We start from the raw sequence: 17,402 nt of genomic DNA, 5'->3' as shown, positions 1-17,402 counted from the left end.
CTTGAATTTCCTGTCTCTTGTTGCTTTTAGTTGAAATTCTTGTCAAAGGTTTAGTGTGAATGTAGCAGCCATGTGCGCACTGTACTGGCTGTGCCGTATTTCCATACAGTAATCCTACTGGAAAATAGAAGGTTGGCCAAGTACCACTTTTGTGGAGTAATTCCTTTAGTTGATAAGAAAATCAGCCAGCCAGCCAGCCAGCCATCTGTGATTCAGTTTGATACCTCTTAAGCAGAGGTCAGAAGTGGAGTTGGCTGTATTTTTAGTCATGCTTCTTTCTTTTGGCATCTGTTTACAGCAGTGAAGTAACTTACCCAGAAAAAAAATATTTAAACTTATTCTGCCTGCTTTAGGTGGCCATGTTAACTCACTCATATTACTCCTGAAAATGAGTGGAGAGCATACACTTCAGAGCAAGGAGGGCAGGTTTGCCTTTGTGCTCATTTTAGTTACTGAACAACTGTGTTCTTTGTTTTTTAACTTTGCAGAAAATAATTTTCATTTTTTAGCCATTGAAACACTAAAAATTTCAGTCTTTTTGGCAGAAACCAAAATGTTTTCAGTGTTTTGATGAAAACAGACATTTTTGAAGAAAATTTAAAACTTTTTGTAATCTTCTTGGGATCTAAAAACCCTTCCTGATCAGCTCCATTCAGAGTACTTTACATGCATGATTCTGTCCTCCACAATGGCTCTTGGCATCACTACTTTGGTGGTGTAGAAAGAAGTGGAAATGCCTCACACAGAATATCCCTATCTTAATGGAAATCCATGTTGCTGCAGGAAGCAAAAGGTGCTGGTAGTTTGGTAGGTAGCATTCTTTGAGTCCGTAATGAACTAATACTTTAGCATGATGCTAGGCGACAGTGTGCTGCTGCTCTCTTTTGGATGAAATAAGAAACCAAAGAACTGGCTTTTCAGAAGCACCACGGTGTTAGCCCGGATGTCCATGACAAAGTTGAATCTGGGTAATTCTATTAAAATTCCCCCTGATGCTTCAGTTGTATGCAGAATTTGACTCCACAACTCTGACGTTGTCCGGTACCTATTTTAACAGTGTACAATCCACTCCAGAGGTGGTTATATGGTAATGAGGGTTGAAACATTTCCTCTAAATGTATGTGGTTTGATCCTGATGGCAATGAAGCCACTGTCAAAACTGCCATTCACCTTGGTGGGAACCGGATTGGGGCCTTGTTGCCTGGAACTGCATCTCTTCCTCGCATGAAAAGTGTTTACATTAATAGTCCTGTTGCATGAGTAGGATTGAGCCCATAGTTTGCAAATAGCCTTGGGATCCTTTACAACAGAAGGTATAATACAAATGTAATCTATTTGGTGTTCAGCACAGTCCTATGTGGAGTCAACACTGGGAACAACAGCTTAGGCATAGCCGAGAAAACTGATCTAACCTAATAAAACAAGGATTCAAAATTCCCTAGCCGTTTTCATCCAGTCAGATATGAAAAAATAACAGCATTTAAAAACGGATCAACAGAACAGTCCCACTACCTCAAACCTGGGACCTCTGTCACAGTTCATTCAAATTCCTGAGGACAGTGCAATCAAAATCCTGCTTCAGTGTGGTTTATCTCAGGCATTGTTGCCCTCCTTCATCCTTCCTTATGTTTTATAAAATGGTATGTTACTGTAATCCAAGCAAAGGAATGGCCAAAATGTTTCCTTGATCTGTGCAGCGAGTTTGTGTCATGACAATAAATGGTTATTCCCTTAACCCAGTGATACAGATGGTCACTCTTTTTCTCTCTCCTTTTCAGGGAGTTTTGCTATGCTTGGATATAAAGGACAGGCCAGACCCTCCTGGATTAAAATCCTTAACCAAGCTGCTAATCAGAAAGCTGCTTTTCTACAGCATTATGTTCCCTTGATGTTGAGAGAATACAAATGTTCAGCTAACTCTGCAGAATTTTAGGATTCTTTCTGTATCTGAACAACTTACAAAACAACTCCAGAGAGGCTAGGGAAATCAGACAATTTAATCTTGCTACGTTGTTGTTGGCTTAACATCAACCAGGAAAATCCTACAACTCGCAGTGTAATTTTGGATGGTGTTGTTTTTTATGGGTTTGTATCAGGCTGATGTTTTTTCACTTGTAAAAAAATACAACTAATAAATATATTCTGATCTTACAAAGTGTGGATAAAGCTTTGTTTTTTCAAGCAATGTGTGCATTGAATGGTTTTGCTGGGTTGGAAGATGGTTAAAGGCTACTTTTTCCCAAGGAAACCAGAACATACCTGCCATTTGGTACAATCTGGTGCATTCCAAAGGTGAAAATTTTCTCCTCAGAAGCATATAAGCCAGGAATGAAATTTGGCAAAGAAAAGTTCACAGTATCCAGGGAAGGAAGTGAACCCCATCAGAGGTAGGCAACCCCTACCCTTCATTCTGCCTTTAATTTGTGCACAAGAATCCAATGACTTCCATTCAAATTTAGGTCTGCTTTAAAAACACAACACAAAACAAACAAGAAAATACATCTCCCACAGCTCCTTAGATGAACTGAAGTTAATAAAATCAATGCACATCAACAGATAAGCTCCCAATAATCTTGTAGTAATATCTTCTTTCTCATCAGGCTTATTATATACAACTGTTGTGCAATTGTTTCTATCTGTAGCTAATGACTGGTAAAATCATGTCTACTCTACTGGCAAGAAGATTTGATTAAAGACTCCCAAGTATATGAATCGAGATAAGCTGTCCTGGTATGGTAGGGTAACTTCCTCAGGTGATGCTCACATGGACTTCTGCTGATGTCAATAGCACTTTGGTTGAGTAAGGCAGAGTATCTGGGCCACTGCTGGCACATACAGGCTCTTTCTCTGTGGTTTTTCTTTAAATTGCTGCGTCTTGCAGTAATTAAGACATAATAGCATTAAATGGAAAGTGGGGAACAACTGGTATTGACAACCAGGTATTGACTTATCCTGTAGTGGCTGCACTGAAATTTTGGTTAACATTGTGCTATCGATAACAACAATAAAGGAGAGGTCATTTTGAAACCATGGAGGTAAATATCTGGTTTTGACAGGTGCAGCAATCCAAAATGCTGAGAATTTTAAAAAACATTGGACTAAAATGTGAAACGTATTTATATTTGGTTGACTGCTAATAATGATGGGATGGTATGTAAAATGTTCTCCAAAATCCTTCAGAGTATTAGACCTCTATTAATTAAGGACACATTCTAGGTGCTTCACTGATCTTGGTGATGGGCCTGATTTGAACAGCAGGTGTGTGGATGCAACAAGAAAAGGATATTATTTGGGAGAAAGGGAAAAGGTAAAATCCTGCTCCCATTTGAAGTCAATGGCAAAACGCCCATTAACTTCAGGGGGCCCAGGACTTCACCTAAAGACTCCTGGGTCAGCTACTGACTAGAGTAAACTTGCAGTGTAAACAAATGACATGAAGATTTTGTTCCTGTTATTACTGAGGGGTTGAGGGAATGGACTTATCTGAGCTTTTTACACTGTGCTAAATGTCAAAAGCTGGACAAGGGCTTTTATCATTTTAAACTGAAGTTAGTGTTTCCTATGTCTACATACCGCAGAGCGCATGGAGAGTTAGGTGCCAGGGGACTCTTTTGATAACCTTTGCATCCCAAACAATAAATCTAACTTTTATTTGATTTCTTTTTCTTTGTTTTATAAAATGATTTGTTCCTCATTGCATTTTCTAGGAGGCAGTGGAGTTCTAGGAGATTGTTCTATGAACAATCAGCAATACAACTAGCACTAATTAACAACTTTGTTAGCAGTTTTGGCTGAGGCCAAGAACTAATGGATTGTGTCATCATCCAGAATATTTTCTCATCCCTGGGGGTTATCCTTCTAGTTCCAGATCATTGGCAGGTCAGTGATGGGGAAGCTTGCAACACTGTTATCTTTGCTGTATGGATAGAAAGAGAGTGCTGGTCTCCTCAGCTGTCAATCAACACTAAATTCCCAGGAGAGTGTGCTCGCACGCATGCGCACACTCTCTCTCTCTCTCTCTCTCTCTTTTATTTATTTATATATAATGGAAAAATTTAAATTAAGGTAAAACTGATTGTTCAAGTAATAATTCCTTATTGTGAATTAAAGATCATGTGATCCTCAGCTCAGATCAGAGAACTGACATCCAGTGGCCTAAATACTGTAATAAGAACTTAAATGCATCTTAGGTGCATGCAGCAGAATCGCTTCTCATTCCCATTCTATCTTTTTCAAATGAAGCTCTGTCACTGCAGTTGATGAACACAATTTAGGTGTTTTCTAGAGATGTGAAGATGCATTTAGCATGGATGGGTTTTTTTTAAATGCATATGATGCAGTTCAGTGGTATGAATGAAGCACTTGATGATCTATTGTGGAGCAGAATGAGTGCACTGAGTGAGAGCAGCAAGAGCTTTCTCATAATTCAGTGGGGAAAATGGGACTTGCTGTATCAGCAGGTGTTTGTCAATGAACACTGCAAACAGTAATTTTTGTCTTATTAGTGACACACAGTTAAAATATAGGTTGTTTTATCTGTTTATATTATCTTCATCACCATGGTATATGAGCTCCTATCCTGTTGGCCCAGATGATGCCTAGGTTGGATAGAAAGACTTAGCAAAGTACAGCATGTTTCTTAGCCCCATTGAAACAGTTAATTGTCTGTCTAGCTGCGTGACAATTTCAGCTTCAATGAGGGAGGTCTAACAGACTGAATGGAAGGGAAGATAGTTCAGAATGAAAGGCCAGACCAGGGGACTTCAAACTCTTCCCTTATGTGGTGGTCATGACTCCGTCTTGCTTTAGCATCTCCCTTGACTGAGACTGAAGGAGGTGAGTGAAATTCTGACTCACATGGAGTCAGTCCTATCAGAAATGTTAATGCATAGATGTTGACATCATTTTATACTACATGTATAAAAATTTTATACATATATGTGAATGTAATGTCTATAAACGTGTGTGTAAATCCATGTCAATAGATAGCCTTAGAATTTATTTTGGATAAATTGCTAATTTTTTACTAGTCCTTCTGTAGAATTAACTCCACTTCTTTCCTCAGTATATTAAGTAATGGGAGTCTTGCATATTAACGCTAAGCCTTATTTCAGTGGGTAGACCCATATTCTGCATTACAGCTTTGTTTCTCCTTTTGAATTTTGGATACATGTGCACAAGTTATTTTGGCCAGGGAGGTGAGGGCTGCATTATTAATATCTCTTCTGTGCTTTGAAGACCTCACAGCTGAAACAACCAAAAAGATTTTTACATGTTGAGGTGAGTGTTTTTGTTGGCTAGATTCTTGCTCTCTGATGAACGGCTTGCCCGCTCGCTGTCCAGTAACACCATGCCACTGACATGGGACCAAGCCATTGTGCTACAGAGCTGATGTGATTCAGAGCACTCTGAGTGACTTGATCCCTTGAGCCTATGAGGTAGGAGACCTGAGGTGGTCAGAGAGAAACTGCCTGAGGAGAGGAGTGGAATGTGGATTCATTGCCAAAACAGGTAACAGTGTTTTGTTTTGTTTTTGTTTTGTTTTCTGGATCATTAGCCAGACTGAGGAAGACCTCGATGAGGTTCAAAAGATAATGTACAAAGTGATGTGATGAACTTTATGGGCCACTGGAGAAAAAGGAAGCATGATCAAGCTCTATATGAGGGGATGCATGTTCTATAAAAACCGAGATAAGATGGGGACTGAACCCTTCAAGCAGCACTGTTAGGTCCTTTTGAACCTCCAGTTATAACATAATTCTGTTTTCTGAGGCCATAAGAGCAAGAGCTATTTGGCTGTGAGTTTGAGCCGCAACACTGAAGCAAATCACTGGTGGTTTGTGCTCCTTATTATCCTGGAGATGTATTTGATCATATCAGATGGGTCCAGATCCTGAATCCTAGTAGTATAACACAGAGTCCTAAACCCAGTCTAAGGCTAACAACTGGTGAAGGAGAAGCTGGGGAAAAGAGTCATGTACCCAGCCTTCTGAAGAATACCTTTCCTCCCAAAATTAAGCCAAGTGGCAAGTGTCCAGGGGAAATGGGCGAGAAGCTAAGGTGAGGCAGACACACACAGTAAAGTGTCACAAAAGCAAAAAAGAAAAATATTTGTGTCCCAGTGCAGAACCCTGGGTAGTGTTGTGTGACTATCCCGTTGGGCTGCTGGAAACGCTTTCCTTCCAGTCAGGGTAAGAGAGACCCCCCCCACCCCCAAAGCAATGAACATTCAACAAAGGACACTATTTCCACCTGGACACTCAGGATACTAGAGACCAATGTTTCAAAAGCTGCTTCTGAATGTCAGTGATGCATTCACTAAAAACTGCGTAGATGAGTCTGCAGGTGCAAATGGAGATGCTGGCTTAGACCTCTTCAAATCTTGGCCCCATTTGGTCCAGGGCACTTAGCAGTGTTTGCAAAAAATGCTAGGCTGTATCTTAGTAAATGCACCCACCTCCAAATGCAGCCAATACGTGCATTACAGGATGCCACCCATTTCCTGTCTGAGACAACTGGCCATCTTCCTGAGTAATCCACAAAGGCTTTTCCTTCTCCTTTATTGGCAAAGGATAACAAATTTTAAATCACCGAAGTCTCGTTGACTTTGTGAGATGTAGCCTCCTTTGTGCCTAAATCACTTAGGATTCTAAATATCCTAGGTGTTTTGAAAAATGCTACCCAAAACTTTAGAGGCCTGCAGGTCTGATTCTACAAAGTGCTGAGCTCTTTCAACTTCCACTGAAATTGGTCGGAGATAAAAGCACTCGGCACCTCCCCAGGGTCTGCCTGGAGGAATAAGAATGAAAACTTGCAGCAAGTATTGCATAGAGAGGAACTTAACTAAATCCCCTTCCCAGTAGAGGAAAATGTTAGATAAATTGATAGGGAATCCAGGTTCAGAGAGAGCAGTCAGATTCTGTTTCAGGCTCCAGTATTAAGACAATTGTAAAGAATGATTACTTCAACTATTCTACGTCCAGAGCATCATCTTTCTTGGTTCCCTTTTCCCTTGCCTCACCACAAAAATCTGGCTAATGTGCAGATGGCAGAAACAACATCAAACGCATGTACAGTACCATTTAAGATTTAACGATGCATTTATGTCACTGGGGTTAAGGTTGTGCAAACATTTGAATGGGAAATCCCTAGATATCTGTTTGCATGGTAACAGAGCTGGATCAAGGCTTTTAAATAACTACAGAAATGTACTAGCAGCCTGGTGTGCAATGGATCACCCTAGCTCAGGAACGTCCATGTAAAGAAAGGTGGATGCATCCAAGGTGAAGAAAGCTAAATGTACTTGTCAAATCAGTTTTCCCAGCTTGAGTTAAGATGTGAAATGGCCTGTTACAGGCACAGAACAATATTCTCTCAGCATAGGGAATGTGAACTCATCACAAGTGTGATGGCAGTAAAAGGACCGCACAGGCACTAATTAAACCTCCCATTTAATGCACTTTTGAACTGGCCACCAACGCACTGAAATCTAAATATGGGCTCAGACTAATCTTTCCTAAGTATAATGAAAGCTCAAGTTTTCACCAAGCACAGCATGCAGTGGGACACTCAATCTGGTGATGTTGTCTCTCTGATACCGTTCTGCTTGGCAATTCCAGTAAAACAAACACCAAATCATCATCTCTTTTATCTCTCGTTAAGTATGTGTACTGTTCTGTGCAGATCTGCACCATGGACCATCGATCTTGCAAAGAGGTTCTAGTGTAGCTATCTACTTTCCCCTGTCCATTTTCCCTTCTAGTTTATAAAGGTTCTTCCTTGACTTCAGTGTGAGAAGGCTCAGGCCCATAGGTCCAACATTTCCATCAGTGACTACTAGTGACTTCAGGTGTCCCCAGCCATTTTTGGATGCCTAACTTGAGACACCCTAAAGGAGCTTCATTTTCAGAAAGTGTTGAGGGCCCACATTCTAAAGGTCAGCCCCATTCGAAGTGTATCGTATTGGCACCCAGAATCTGAGGTATCCATAATCATGAGTCACTTTGGAAAATCTTGGCCATGGTGTCTAGGCTACTAAATAACAATCTACCTGTCTTGGAACTTCTATGGCTTCAGTAATATCTGAATATCTCATAATCAGTAATGAATACTATCCTCACAATGCCCCAGTGAGGAAGGGAAGTGTCCTTTATCCCCATTTTACAGAGGGGAACTGAGATACAGAGAGATTAAGTGACTTGCCCAGAATCATGTAGGAAATCCATTACTGAGTCGGAAATTTAACCCCAATCTCCTGAGTCCCAGTCCAGCATCCTACCCCTTATACTGTGAGAGGACATAAAAGAAATGAGCTCTCCAGTTTAAATGCTTGCCATTTCTGCCCATTTTCCACTTTCCAGTCAGTGTGGAGATTACAGGCGTCTTTCAAGTAAGCATGTCCCTCTACATTGTTACGCATTTAATAGCACTAAAGACCCCTGTAACGCAAAATGGCTTGCAATGTTCTTTGTAGTCATCAGTCAGATTGGGCCATTACCTTGACAACCACGAGTTGTATCAGTGAGGAGAAGAGTAATTTTTCCCTCCCCTACCCCCGCCCCACTGACTGAGGAACTTTAGGGAGCCCACACTTGTGATTTCATTATGAAATTTTTAAAATCTCAAGCTGTCTTTAAATGTATGTTTATATTTTCCCCCCAGCACCATCTGTTCTCTGTCTGCTTCAGCATAAAACTACAAGGAACTAGCTAGATCAGGGGGCTCCTTTTTACAGAATCCTTTAATGCTTTCTAGTGCATTATGACTATTGACACCTGCAGTAGCAGCCGTCTAAGGAGTGACTAATGACTTCCTGTATCTACTTTTAGCATTGTCTGCTAATATTCACTCTTTTTGAAATGATTCCCGGCTGTTGGAGCCTTCCAAAGAGTGTGTCTTGCCAGACTTAGGGATATGAATCCCAGATGACTTTTAACAGCTAAGCGAAAAATCTTTTCTCATCCAGCAGAGAATTTGTGGATGGAGTTTGAGAAACATTAAAGATTTATTTAGGATTCTTTCACAGCCCTTACACACAGAGCATTTGAATATATATGGCCATTTGTTGACAGAAATTATTACAACATAGTTGAACTTAATAATATGGCATCTGTTAAAGTAAGATGTAGCTTGACTGCTTTATCCCCACATGACTCTAAGCTAACAAAACAACCCGTTTGTAGCAGGCACTATTCTGAAACCCTCCCTCACGGAAGGTCATAAAAAGTCATTTTTCCTCCTCTTAAATTTTTTTTGTATTGTTTGACTCTAGCGCTTGTGAAAGGTGTTGAACTGACGCCCACAGAACCTGAGATCTTCTGTTTATCCCCAGAACAGGAACTGTATTTTTCCCACATGGCTCTGTCAGCGTAACTCAAATCTGGCCCAGCAGAGGCACTGCTCGTAGTGGGAGCGGAACTCGTTCTCCTTGGCTTTTCTGGGACATCCAACAAAGATGCCCGTTCGTACTAACAGTGATAGTGAACGCTGGGAGCTGAACTGAGCCCCCCCTTTCCATTTAGCCAGAGAACAGGAAAGAGCTTGTTTTAACCACAGCAGTTTAGATTCTGCAGAAATTATTTGGGCCCAATACAAAAGTGGCATCTTCCAAAAATATCTACATTTTAATTGTTGTATTTTTAGTCCATACCATGTTGCGCAAGCTTGAGGACAAAGCCATTTGGCACTGGCTGGCAGTAACCCATAGCTGATGTCTCCAAAGGAAGCAATGGCCACAGGAAGTGACAACTGTCCCTGCATTCTAGCAAAGAAATTTCTTTACTGCCCAATAATGAGATAGAAAGTGCATGCTATCACTATCAAAATTCATACCTTTTGTATCTAACCAATGTGCTATAAATGAAAGACCAAACCATTCATTTTAGAAAGTATATGCCTTCAAACAAAACTGTGTCTCAGTCATCGTTACAAAACCGCTTTCACGTGTACTGCTCTACCGCGGTATCACAGCAGCATAGTTTGTGCTTCTACTTAAAATAGACAATAACTACCCTATTTCATTTCCAATTGTGTCATAACAGTGGGCAAATGTTGACTTTTTAATGGTCGCGTTGTACTTCAATAACACTTACTATAACATTGTTGGCTTATAAAATGTTGACACTGTTAAATGGTCAGACACGTGCTGTTTAGTTCTGACCCCAATCCTATTGAATGGTTACTACTCGCTGAAAATGTGCATCATTCAGAGATTAAGCCATTACTGAGTAGAGCTAGGCAGACAATAGATTTCCCATTTTGCAGTAAATTCCATTATTTTGAAATTTCACCAGTTCCAAAACAATGAATTTTTTTTAATTTCCAGAAAAATGAAATTCTGAAAAATGTAATGGTTTTTTAGACACCTGGGACATTTTTTTGATAAAACAGAAACATTGCACTTTAATTCTGACTATTTAACTTTCTTAAAAGCGTTTTTATATAAAAACGCTATTTCATTTCAAAATTAAAGTGTGTGTTTTGATACTGAAAATACCCTAACAGGATGTTTCAACATTATTGAAATGCTTCATCTAATCCTTTTTAACAAAATTTTGTCAAAGTTGGCATGTTCTTCAAAGCATTTTGATTTTGATGAAAATGGCATTTATTTGGGGGGGAGGCGTGGAGGAAGGTTTTGATCAGCACTATTACTATGCATATTGCTTTTTCTCTACTATCCTGCATTATCCTTTTTAGCACTGAGTATCACATGGCATGCTGTCTGTATTGTCACATGGATAGAATGTTGCTTTCACTCAGTGGGCATGAGCGATGTGACCAGAAATCCTAATGCCACTATGCCCTACAACTATACAAGCAAACTTATTTTCTGTTAATGTTTCTTGACAAATTTGGTTGTAATGCTACTTTTAATATAATGCCCTAAATTTCATGGCAATACATTTTGGGTAAATAGTTGTAATTTAAAATTGTATCATTTACATGCACGGAGCGGACACCTCCTGTATTTATTTCAGCTGTGGAATTTGTTCCAGACTAAATCTTGGGTTTTTTTTTAATTACAAGAGGATAAGTACAATAATTGAAGTTTTCTTAGGTGAGAAATTGGAGCTCCCCAGAGGTTTTCTTTTTATTGCTTTTACCTGTTTAACTCCAAACCAATGCGATTTTTCTAAACAAACATTTGACACTCCATTACTTTGCAATATGAACAGGTTCCTTGTGTCTGCATAGGGAGGTTTATTTAATTTGGAAAAGAACCTAATGGTCTTATTTGCAACCAAACATTGTGTTTGAAGAGATTGCCCTCAAGATGCTCTCACAACTATTGGTGACTTTAAAAGCAAACATATGTAAATACGAAGAGGAGTCTAAACTGGTGTGTATTGACATCTGGAAGAATCCTATGGCTATAACAATCTGTCTCATCATATGTTGACTCCGTATTATGTTATAACCATTATATGGCCATATGGATTACAAACAAGTTTCTTTAAAAGTCCATCACTACAGAATTGCATAATGAAATGTAATGGCTCCAAATACTATACTGGATAAAGAATACAAATTTTAAACAAATTTATAAATACATACTAGTGAACATTATACATTAGTATACACAGAAGTACATAACCCTTGACCTCCATAGGAATATTTATATCCATGAACTCTCACCACCATGAAGCAGAATTGCATAATCAGACCCATTAGCATATGAGCTGTAATCACAGTAATCCCAGACACAGTGGGATTACTTAAGGACAGCGCTCCAGACCACTGCAAATCTAAATTTCATGACACTGAAGCTAGGTCTTCAAGGGGGAATCTCTAAAAGCAGCCTTTAGCTTTGCTCCCAGAACTGCAATTTGGAGTGGCTGAGTGACTGAGCACCCAAAAGTCCAGAAGGTGCAGATTCAAAACAGCAACTGTGAGCACAGGTCAGAATTTTGGGATGCACAGAACACGGTTGCCAAAAGTTCACACCCAGAACACAGGCATACAGTTTAGGGTACTCATATTGAGGCCACTCTGAAAATTTGATCCAAAGTGTTTTTATTTGGAGGGGAGGAGAGGGTTGGTTTTTGGTTTTTTGCACATGTGAGTATGCAGCCATCCACTGTCCTAATACCAGATGTGTTTTATACTGCATTCCTAAGAAGTTTCCTGTTCCATGTTGTGATTTCCTTCTGTGTACATGTTTGAATATCTGAATATTAAACCTAACAAAGGGGAATATGTTGGATGGGGGGGGGTGTTCTTGTTTTTCTTTTCTTCTCTAACAAGTCAGGAAGGGTGAAAAGTGAAGGCCTGCTTAGTCAGAAAATTGGATGTAACCCTTTCTCTGTGTCATGTGTAACTTTTTTGCTTAAAATATACTTGAGTTGACAATGATCTAATTCCTGCCATGGCGTTCTTTGTCACAGGTCTCCATAAAACTAAGAATATTGAAAGCAGCCTCCCTTCCCAGGATGGACCTGGTCATCAGTTTTGTTTCTCTTCTATTTGTAATCTCTCTGGTATGCACAGGTAAGTTTCCAGCCAACAGAAGGTATATAAATAACAGTATTTGTAACTTGGGAAAGTGCAGCTGTAGGTCAGGTGTCTTTTCAGCCCTTAATCCAGTGTCTGCAGGGAGCTTATAGCACGAGCAATGTGGGGAAATACATAACAGGATTCATTTCCCAAGTTCCCCAGCCTCCCTAGTTTAGTAGTTTCCCCCTTTGCCTTTAACGAAGCTGCTCTAAACAGTTGAAAATGCTATGTGAAGTGAAGAAGCTGAATAAGACAAGTTTATAAAATAGTCCAAGAGCTGTTGTTCTGAGATGTGCTTTGAGCCTTTTATTGCATTGTCCTAGCTCTGCCATCATGGATAGAACACCAGAAATTATGGGGAGAGCAAAAAAGCCATCCTGTCCCAGGATGCTTCCTTAGCCCTTCTCTGGGTCTTGCTGATAAAAGCAAAAACATTTCATGCATTATGTTCAGCCTCTCCAAGCTACATCTCTCCTCACTGTGGTTTTCTCTCTATTCTATGTATGGATGATTTGTTTCTGACTTTTTTTAGTCCCCCCCTTCCCAATTTAACCCCCAAAGCCATCATTAAGCAACAACATGAGGTACACTGCCATTGCTGTGCTTAGGGAATTTTAGGCACAAAAGGAAATGTAGCTAATTCTGCAGAGTGCCCTGAAGGGGAGCTGGCATCCGAGTGCAAAAAGACCAGGAGATTCATAGATAAGGCTGAAATTTCATCTGTGATGAAGTAAATGGGTACTAGAGAGCCAGTTAACTCTTTTTAGCTGTTTCAGTCCTTCTGTGGCTGACAATGGATGTCTTGCTGGAGAACACAGACTAGGATTGGATTGTAGAGTTTCTGCACTGCTCCTGGAATGAATGGGTTAAGAAAGGAGCTTGGACCTTTAACTCTGAATGAGCCTGGCTTTTGCTAATTTAAGTCCAAGTCATAAGAGTAAATCCCCTCCCCCTAACCTGTCTACTTTTCCGCCTGTCGTTAGACTATGAATTCCTCAGGGCTGGCATTTGTCTTTTCTTGAATGTTGGAAAAACACCCATGATAAACAAATAATAATGAGCTGGCTTTTACCCATCCAATTTAGCCTGTTTGGAAGATTATACCTTTAAATTTGACTCAAATGTCAGTGTCTGTGACTGATTTTTATAATCTCGATGTGAGCACACTTTCAAATCTTGTCCCTCGTAGAACCCTTGATCGTTTCTTTTGACTGTTGTCTAGTCAAATTAGTGTTATTTTCAGGCATCTGCTTACAATGCAAGTTCCATTTACCACCTGAATTATTTATCTTTTTCAGTCTACTGTTATTGATTCTACATGTCTCTTAGTAGAGATCAAGAGCCTGATTCTGATATTTTCTTCTCCAGTGTAAATCAGGAGGAATACCATTGATATCACTCCAGTTTGAAACTGGTGCACATATCTGATTTGAGCCCTGGATATTTTTCAGTGTTTGTTTGAATCACTGCTCAACAATTATTGGCACTCTTTAGATAGAAATGCAGTGATCAAATCAAAGAACTTATGTAGAGCCAGGACACATGTTGCGCACACGAAATGTCACTTGCTACCCTGGATAACTGGCCCTTTGGAGTCTCAATAGAGGATGTCCTTAAGAGACACCAAACTGATCTAATTCTATTGTTTTCTTAAGAGTTGGAGTTGATTTGGAATCTAACAGGAAACTGAATGCAGATGGACAGATTTTGTTCAGGATGTTACAGAATTCTAATTGTCCTTCTGGTTTTCTAGTGGCAAAAGAATACAGAATATATAGCTCCCTAATTGTCACAATATTTCTTGATGTCAGCACTAAAACATCTTGACAGTAAGAGAGTCTTAAAACTGATCCACACTGGCTGCCTTGTCCATCAGTTGGAAAGTATTTGTATCCAATACAAAAACAAAGACCTTCTCATTGGTCTAGATGCCTTGTGAGAAGTCCTGAACCCCTTGAGATTTGCCATTGACTTCAGTGGGGCCAGGATTTCACCCCATATCCATTGTCCTAGATATTCTGTGATCTTGCAGATTGATCTATTACCTCAACAGAGCTGCATTTTTTTTTAAAGGGAAAGAACAACATGTGAATCGCACTTGGCAAAGTACCAAGAACTGATGAGAACCTGCAACTCCCATTGATGGGAAAGGGTTCATTGTTCAAACTCCCCATTGTCCTCAATCTTCTTTAATTAGGAAGTTTTTAACAGTCATGAAATATTCTCACACACACACACACACACACACACACACACACTCTCACACCCCTCTCTTGTTGAACTAGAGTAGATGTGGGGCTAATGTGTTGGGTAAGATTAAAGCAGAGAAATATTTTAACTCGTATACTTGTAACATGAGATGCCCTTGGATTTGGTGCATGAGCACAGTTGAGATGTACGTGTGTGGAGACCAATGATGTACAACTCTTGAGTGGGTGGAGCCTTCTCTTTTTTCTGAAAGATATAATGAAGCCAACCATTCTCTCATGAGATTTCTAGCTCTTCCTGGCTGTGGCCAGACTGGAATCTCCCTGAGAACTATCTTGTTATGGTATTTAAACTATTAATGCTTCCCATCCCAGCTGAAGAGCAAAGACTGTAGAAATGTCTGGCTTTTTTTCCCTTTAAGTTTACCAGACCTCACAGATATTGTTTGGCATTAGCTTGTGTTTAGGTGACGGTTCGGGTTGGGTCTTTTCTCCTTTTTAATTTGCTCCCTAGAGCAGACACCTTTGTGCAGCTAGTGACAGACTTCCCACATTATAGCTGGACATTGACAGGCAGAGCTGTAACATTGAGGGCAAAATCCTCCCCTTTTCTCTACCGCTAACTTGATGCAGTGGGACAAGTGATGTTTTGCTGTGCAGGGTAGTAAGGTTTGTTGTGCTTCCAGAGTCCAGCAGAGCATGTTCCCAAAGATATCGTTCATTTTTCTTTTATCATGACCCAAATACAGCCTAATCAAGGTGGGACATCTTTGCATTTCAGGGAAGAGGCATCCTCTTCGAATGTAACTTATTGAGCATGACAGCGTCAAGGGCATAGATGTGGCATTTTCTTTCTTGAATGAAGCCAGGATAATTTTATCACCTCTCTTCATCTCTATCAGCAGAAGCAGCCTCAGCATGTCCTGATCAGGATCCTGAGCTGGAACCCTGGAATGCTGGTCACGATGAAGATCAACACATTGAAATCAGCAAAGGGAGGAAGCTCCTTCTCTCTTCCTCTGCAACAGTCCACTCTATCCACATTACAGATGGAGGTAAATCCTTCTGCCAGCCTAAGAGCCAAGCCAGGGGATGAGGACTCTTCATTAGGTCTACTTAGATCGGCACATATTGGTACAGGGACAGCTTCCTGCAGGGTGCTCTGAGTTAGAGCAAATATTGGATAATGCCAGCTTCAGTTTCGTACCAGGGTGGGTGGTGATAAGGATGATATCTGCTCTGGGAAACTAAGAGTAGCTTGTTTGTCCTCTCTGGAGAATTGACAAAAGTACATCAACTTGCTTAATAGTTCTAGTCCTGCAATTTCCTTTGTAAACCCTATCCTAGTAATTCGCTGTAAGATAATGTCCTAATGAAGCAATGATATTCTTAGGCTCTCAGGGCAAGGCAGATATGTGTTTACTCTTTGTCTGGAAGGACAGTATCCTATTTTGTTGCTGATGACTGCAAGCATTAACCACTTTTATTGAGCATTAACTCGTAAGTCCTCATGCAGTCTCCTATTCAGTCCTTCTCCATGCAAAACTCCACTGACTTCAGTGAGAGTTTGCCTGAGTAAAAGCCAAATAAACACTTTAGGATCTGGCCCTAAAGCAGTTTTGGGGAATACGTTTGGCATTTCTCTCTCATATAATTTGGAAAGCTGACCCTGCTTTTTGCACAATAGCACCACTAACTCTGATGACTTGCTTCAGAGTAGCAGCCGTGTTAGTCTGTATTCGCAAAAAGAAAAGGAGTACTTGTGGCACCTTAGAGACTAACAAATTTATTAGAGCATAAGCTTTCGTGAGCTACAGCTCACTTCATCGGAAATGCATCCGATGAAGTGAGCTGTAACTCACGAAAGCTTATGCTCTAATAAATTTATTAGTCTCTAAGGTGCCACAAGTACTCCTTTTCTTTTTGATGACTTGCTGTGTTTTAAAACTTCATACCATTATTTTTTCCTTAGGAAAACTGGTAATTAAGGACAATACACAGCCTATAGTTTTGCGAACTCGACATATATTGATTGAAAATGGAGGAGAGCTACATATCGGCAGTGAGATATGTCCATACCAAAGTAATGTGGTGGTCATCTTATACGGGCGGTATGTACCTAAAGACCATAATCCCTTAATTTAGTGCTAGATCTCTATATTACATGTTCCATTTCACAATGCAGAGATACAAAATAATAATCGCAATTAAGGTTTCACTGACATTAAACATAAATCACCCATGCAAATGATGCTTTGTGGGAGGCTTCTTGAGATAATTGAGATAATTAACTTTACAAAACAAAACAAAAGAGAAACTTTGGGACCTAGTTTTGAATCCTGTTTGACACATCACAAAACTGCCACATATTTCACAACCAATTGATTTCATTAGCTATCTTGCTCAAGAGATTTTGTAGCCTATCCATTCTTTCAAATATTTTAAAGTCCTGGGAAAAAAGGCCCAACATTTCCATTATTTTCTTGCAATTACCTTGGTCTGAAAATGTTCATGCCTAAATGGGGCGGGGGGAGAAGGCAGAGAGAGACGCAGAGACACAGACAGACACCCTGATATAGCTCAGGAATTGCCCAGCACTCAAGTGCACACCTACTCTGGAGTGTAAAGCCAGATTTGTATTGTCTTGCGCTGCACTGAAAACTGTACAGTTTAAGCTCGTGAAAGTCTCTGCCTCCCTCA

The 17,402-nt window shown here is 40.1% G+C and overlaps 2 protein-coding genes across 3 annotated transcripts in view; both read left to right on the top strand.

Annotated features, from left to right (window-relative positions):
- The window catches only part of LOC119862504 (cell surface hyaluronidase-like), a 74,076-nt gene extending 71,925 nt beyond the window's left edge, over window positions 1-2,151 (top strand). The window contains exon 24 of the mRNA XM_043493287.1: window positions 1,779-2,151. Within this exon, the coding sequence (XP_043349222.1) occupies window positions 1,779-1,933 (155 nt within the window). The 3' untranslated portion in view covers window positions 1,934-2,151. The remainder of the gene's footprint in view (window positions 1-1,778) is intronic.
- LOC119862506 (cell migration inducing hyaluronidase 1) overlaps window positions 1-17,402 on the top strand; it is a 148,825-nt gene that overhangs the window by 64,499 nt on the left and 66,924 nt on the right. The window contains exons 2-4 of one of the 2 annotated variants that reach the window (XM_038419329.2): window positions 12,387-12,489; window positions 15,608-15,757; window positions 16,675-16,813. In XM_038419329.2, the coding sequence (XP_038275257.1) occupies window positions 12,432-12,489; window positions 15,608-15,757; window positions 16,675-16,813 (347 nt within the window). In that variant the 5' untranslated portion in view covers window positions 12,387-12,431. Of the gene's footprint in view, window positions 1-12,386; window positions 12,490-15,604; window positions 15,758-16,674; window positions 16,814-17,402 lie in introns of both variants that reach the window. The other variant, XM_038419328.2, reaches the window with a different exon arrangement.

The sequence above is a fragment of the Dermochelys coriacea genome, chromosome 10, assembly GCF_009764565.3.
Source record: "Dermochelys coriacea isolate rDerCor1 chromosome 10, rDerCor1.pri.v4, whole genome shotgun sequence".
Lineage (NCBI taxonomy): Eukaryota > Metazoa > Chordata > Testudines > Dermochelyidae > Dermochelys > Dermochelys coriacea.
This window is presented reverse-complemented; position numbering and strand designations above follow the sequence as displayed.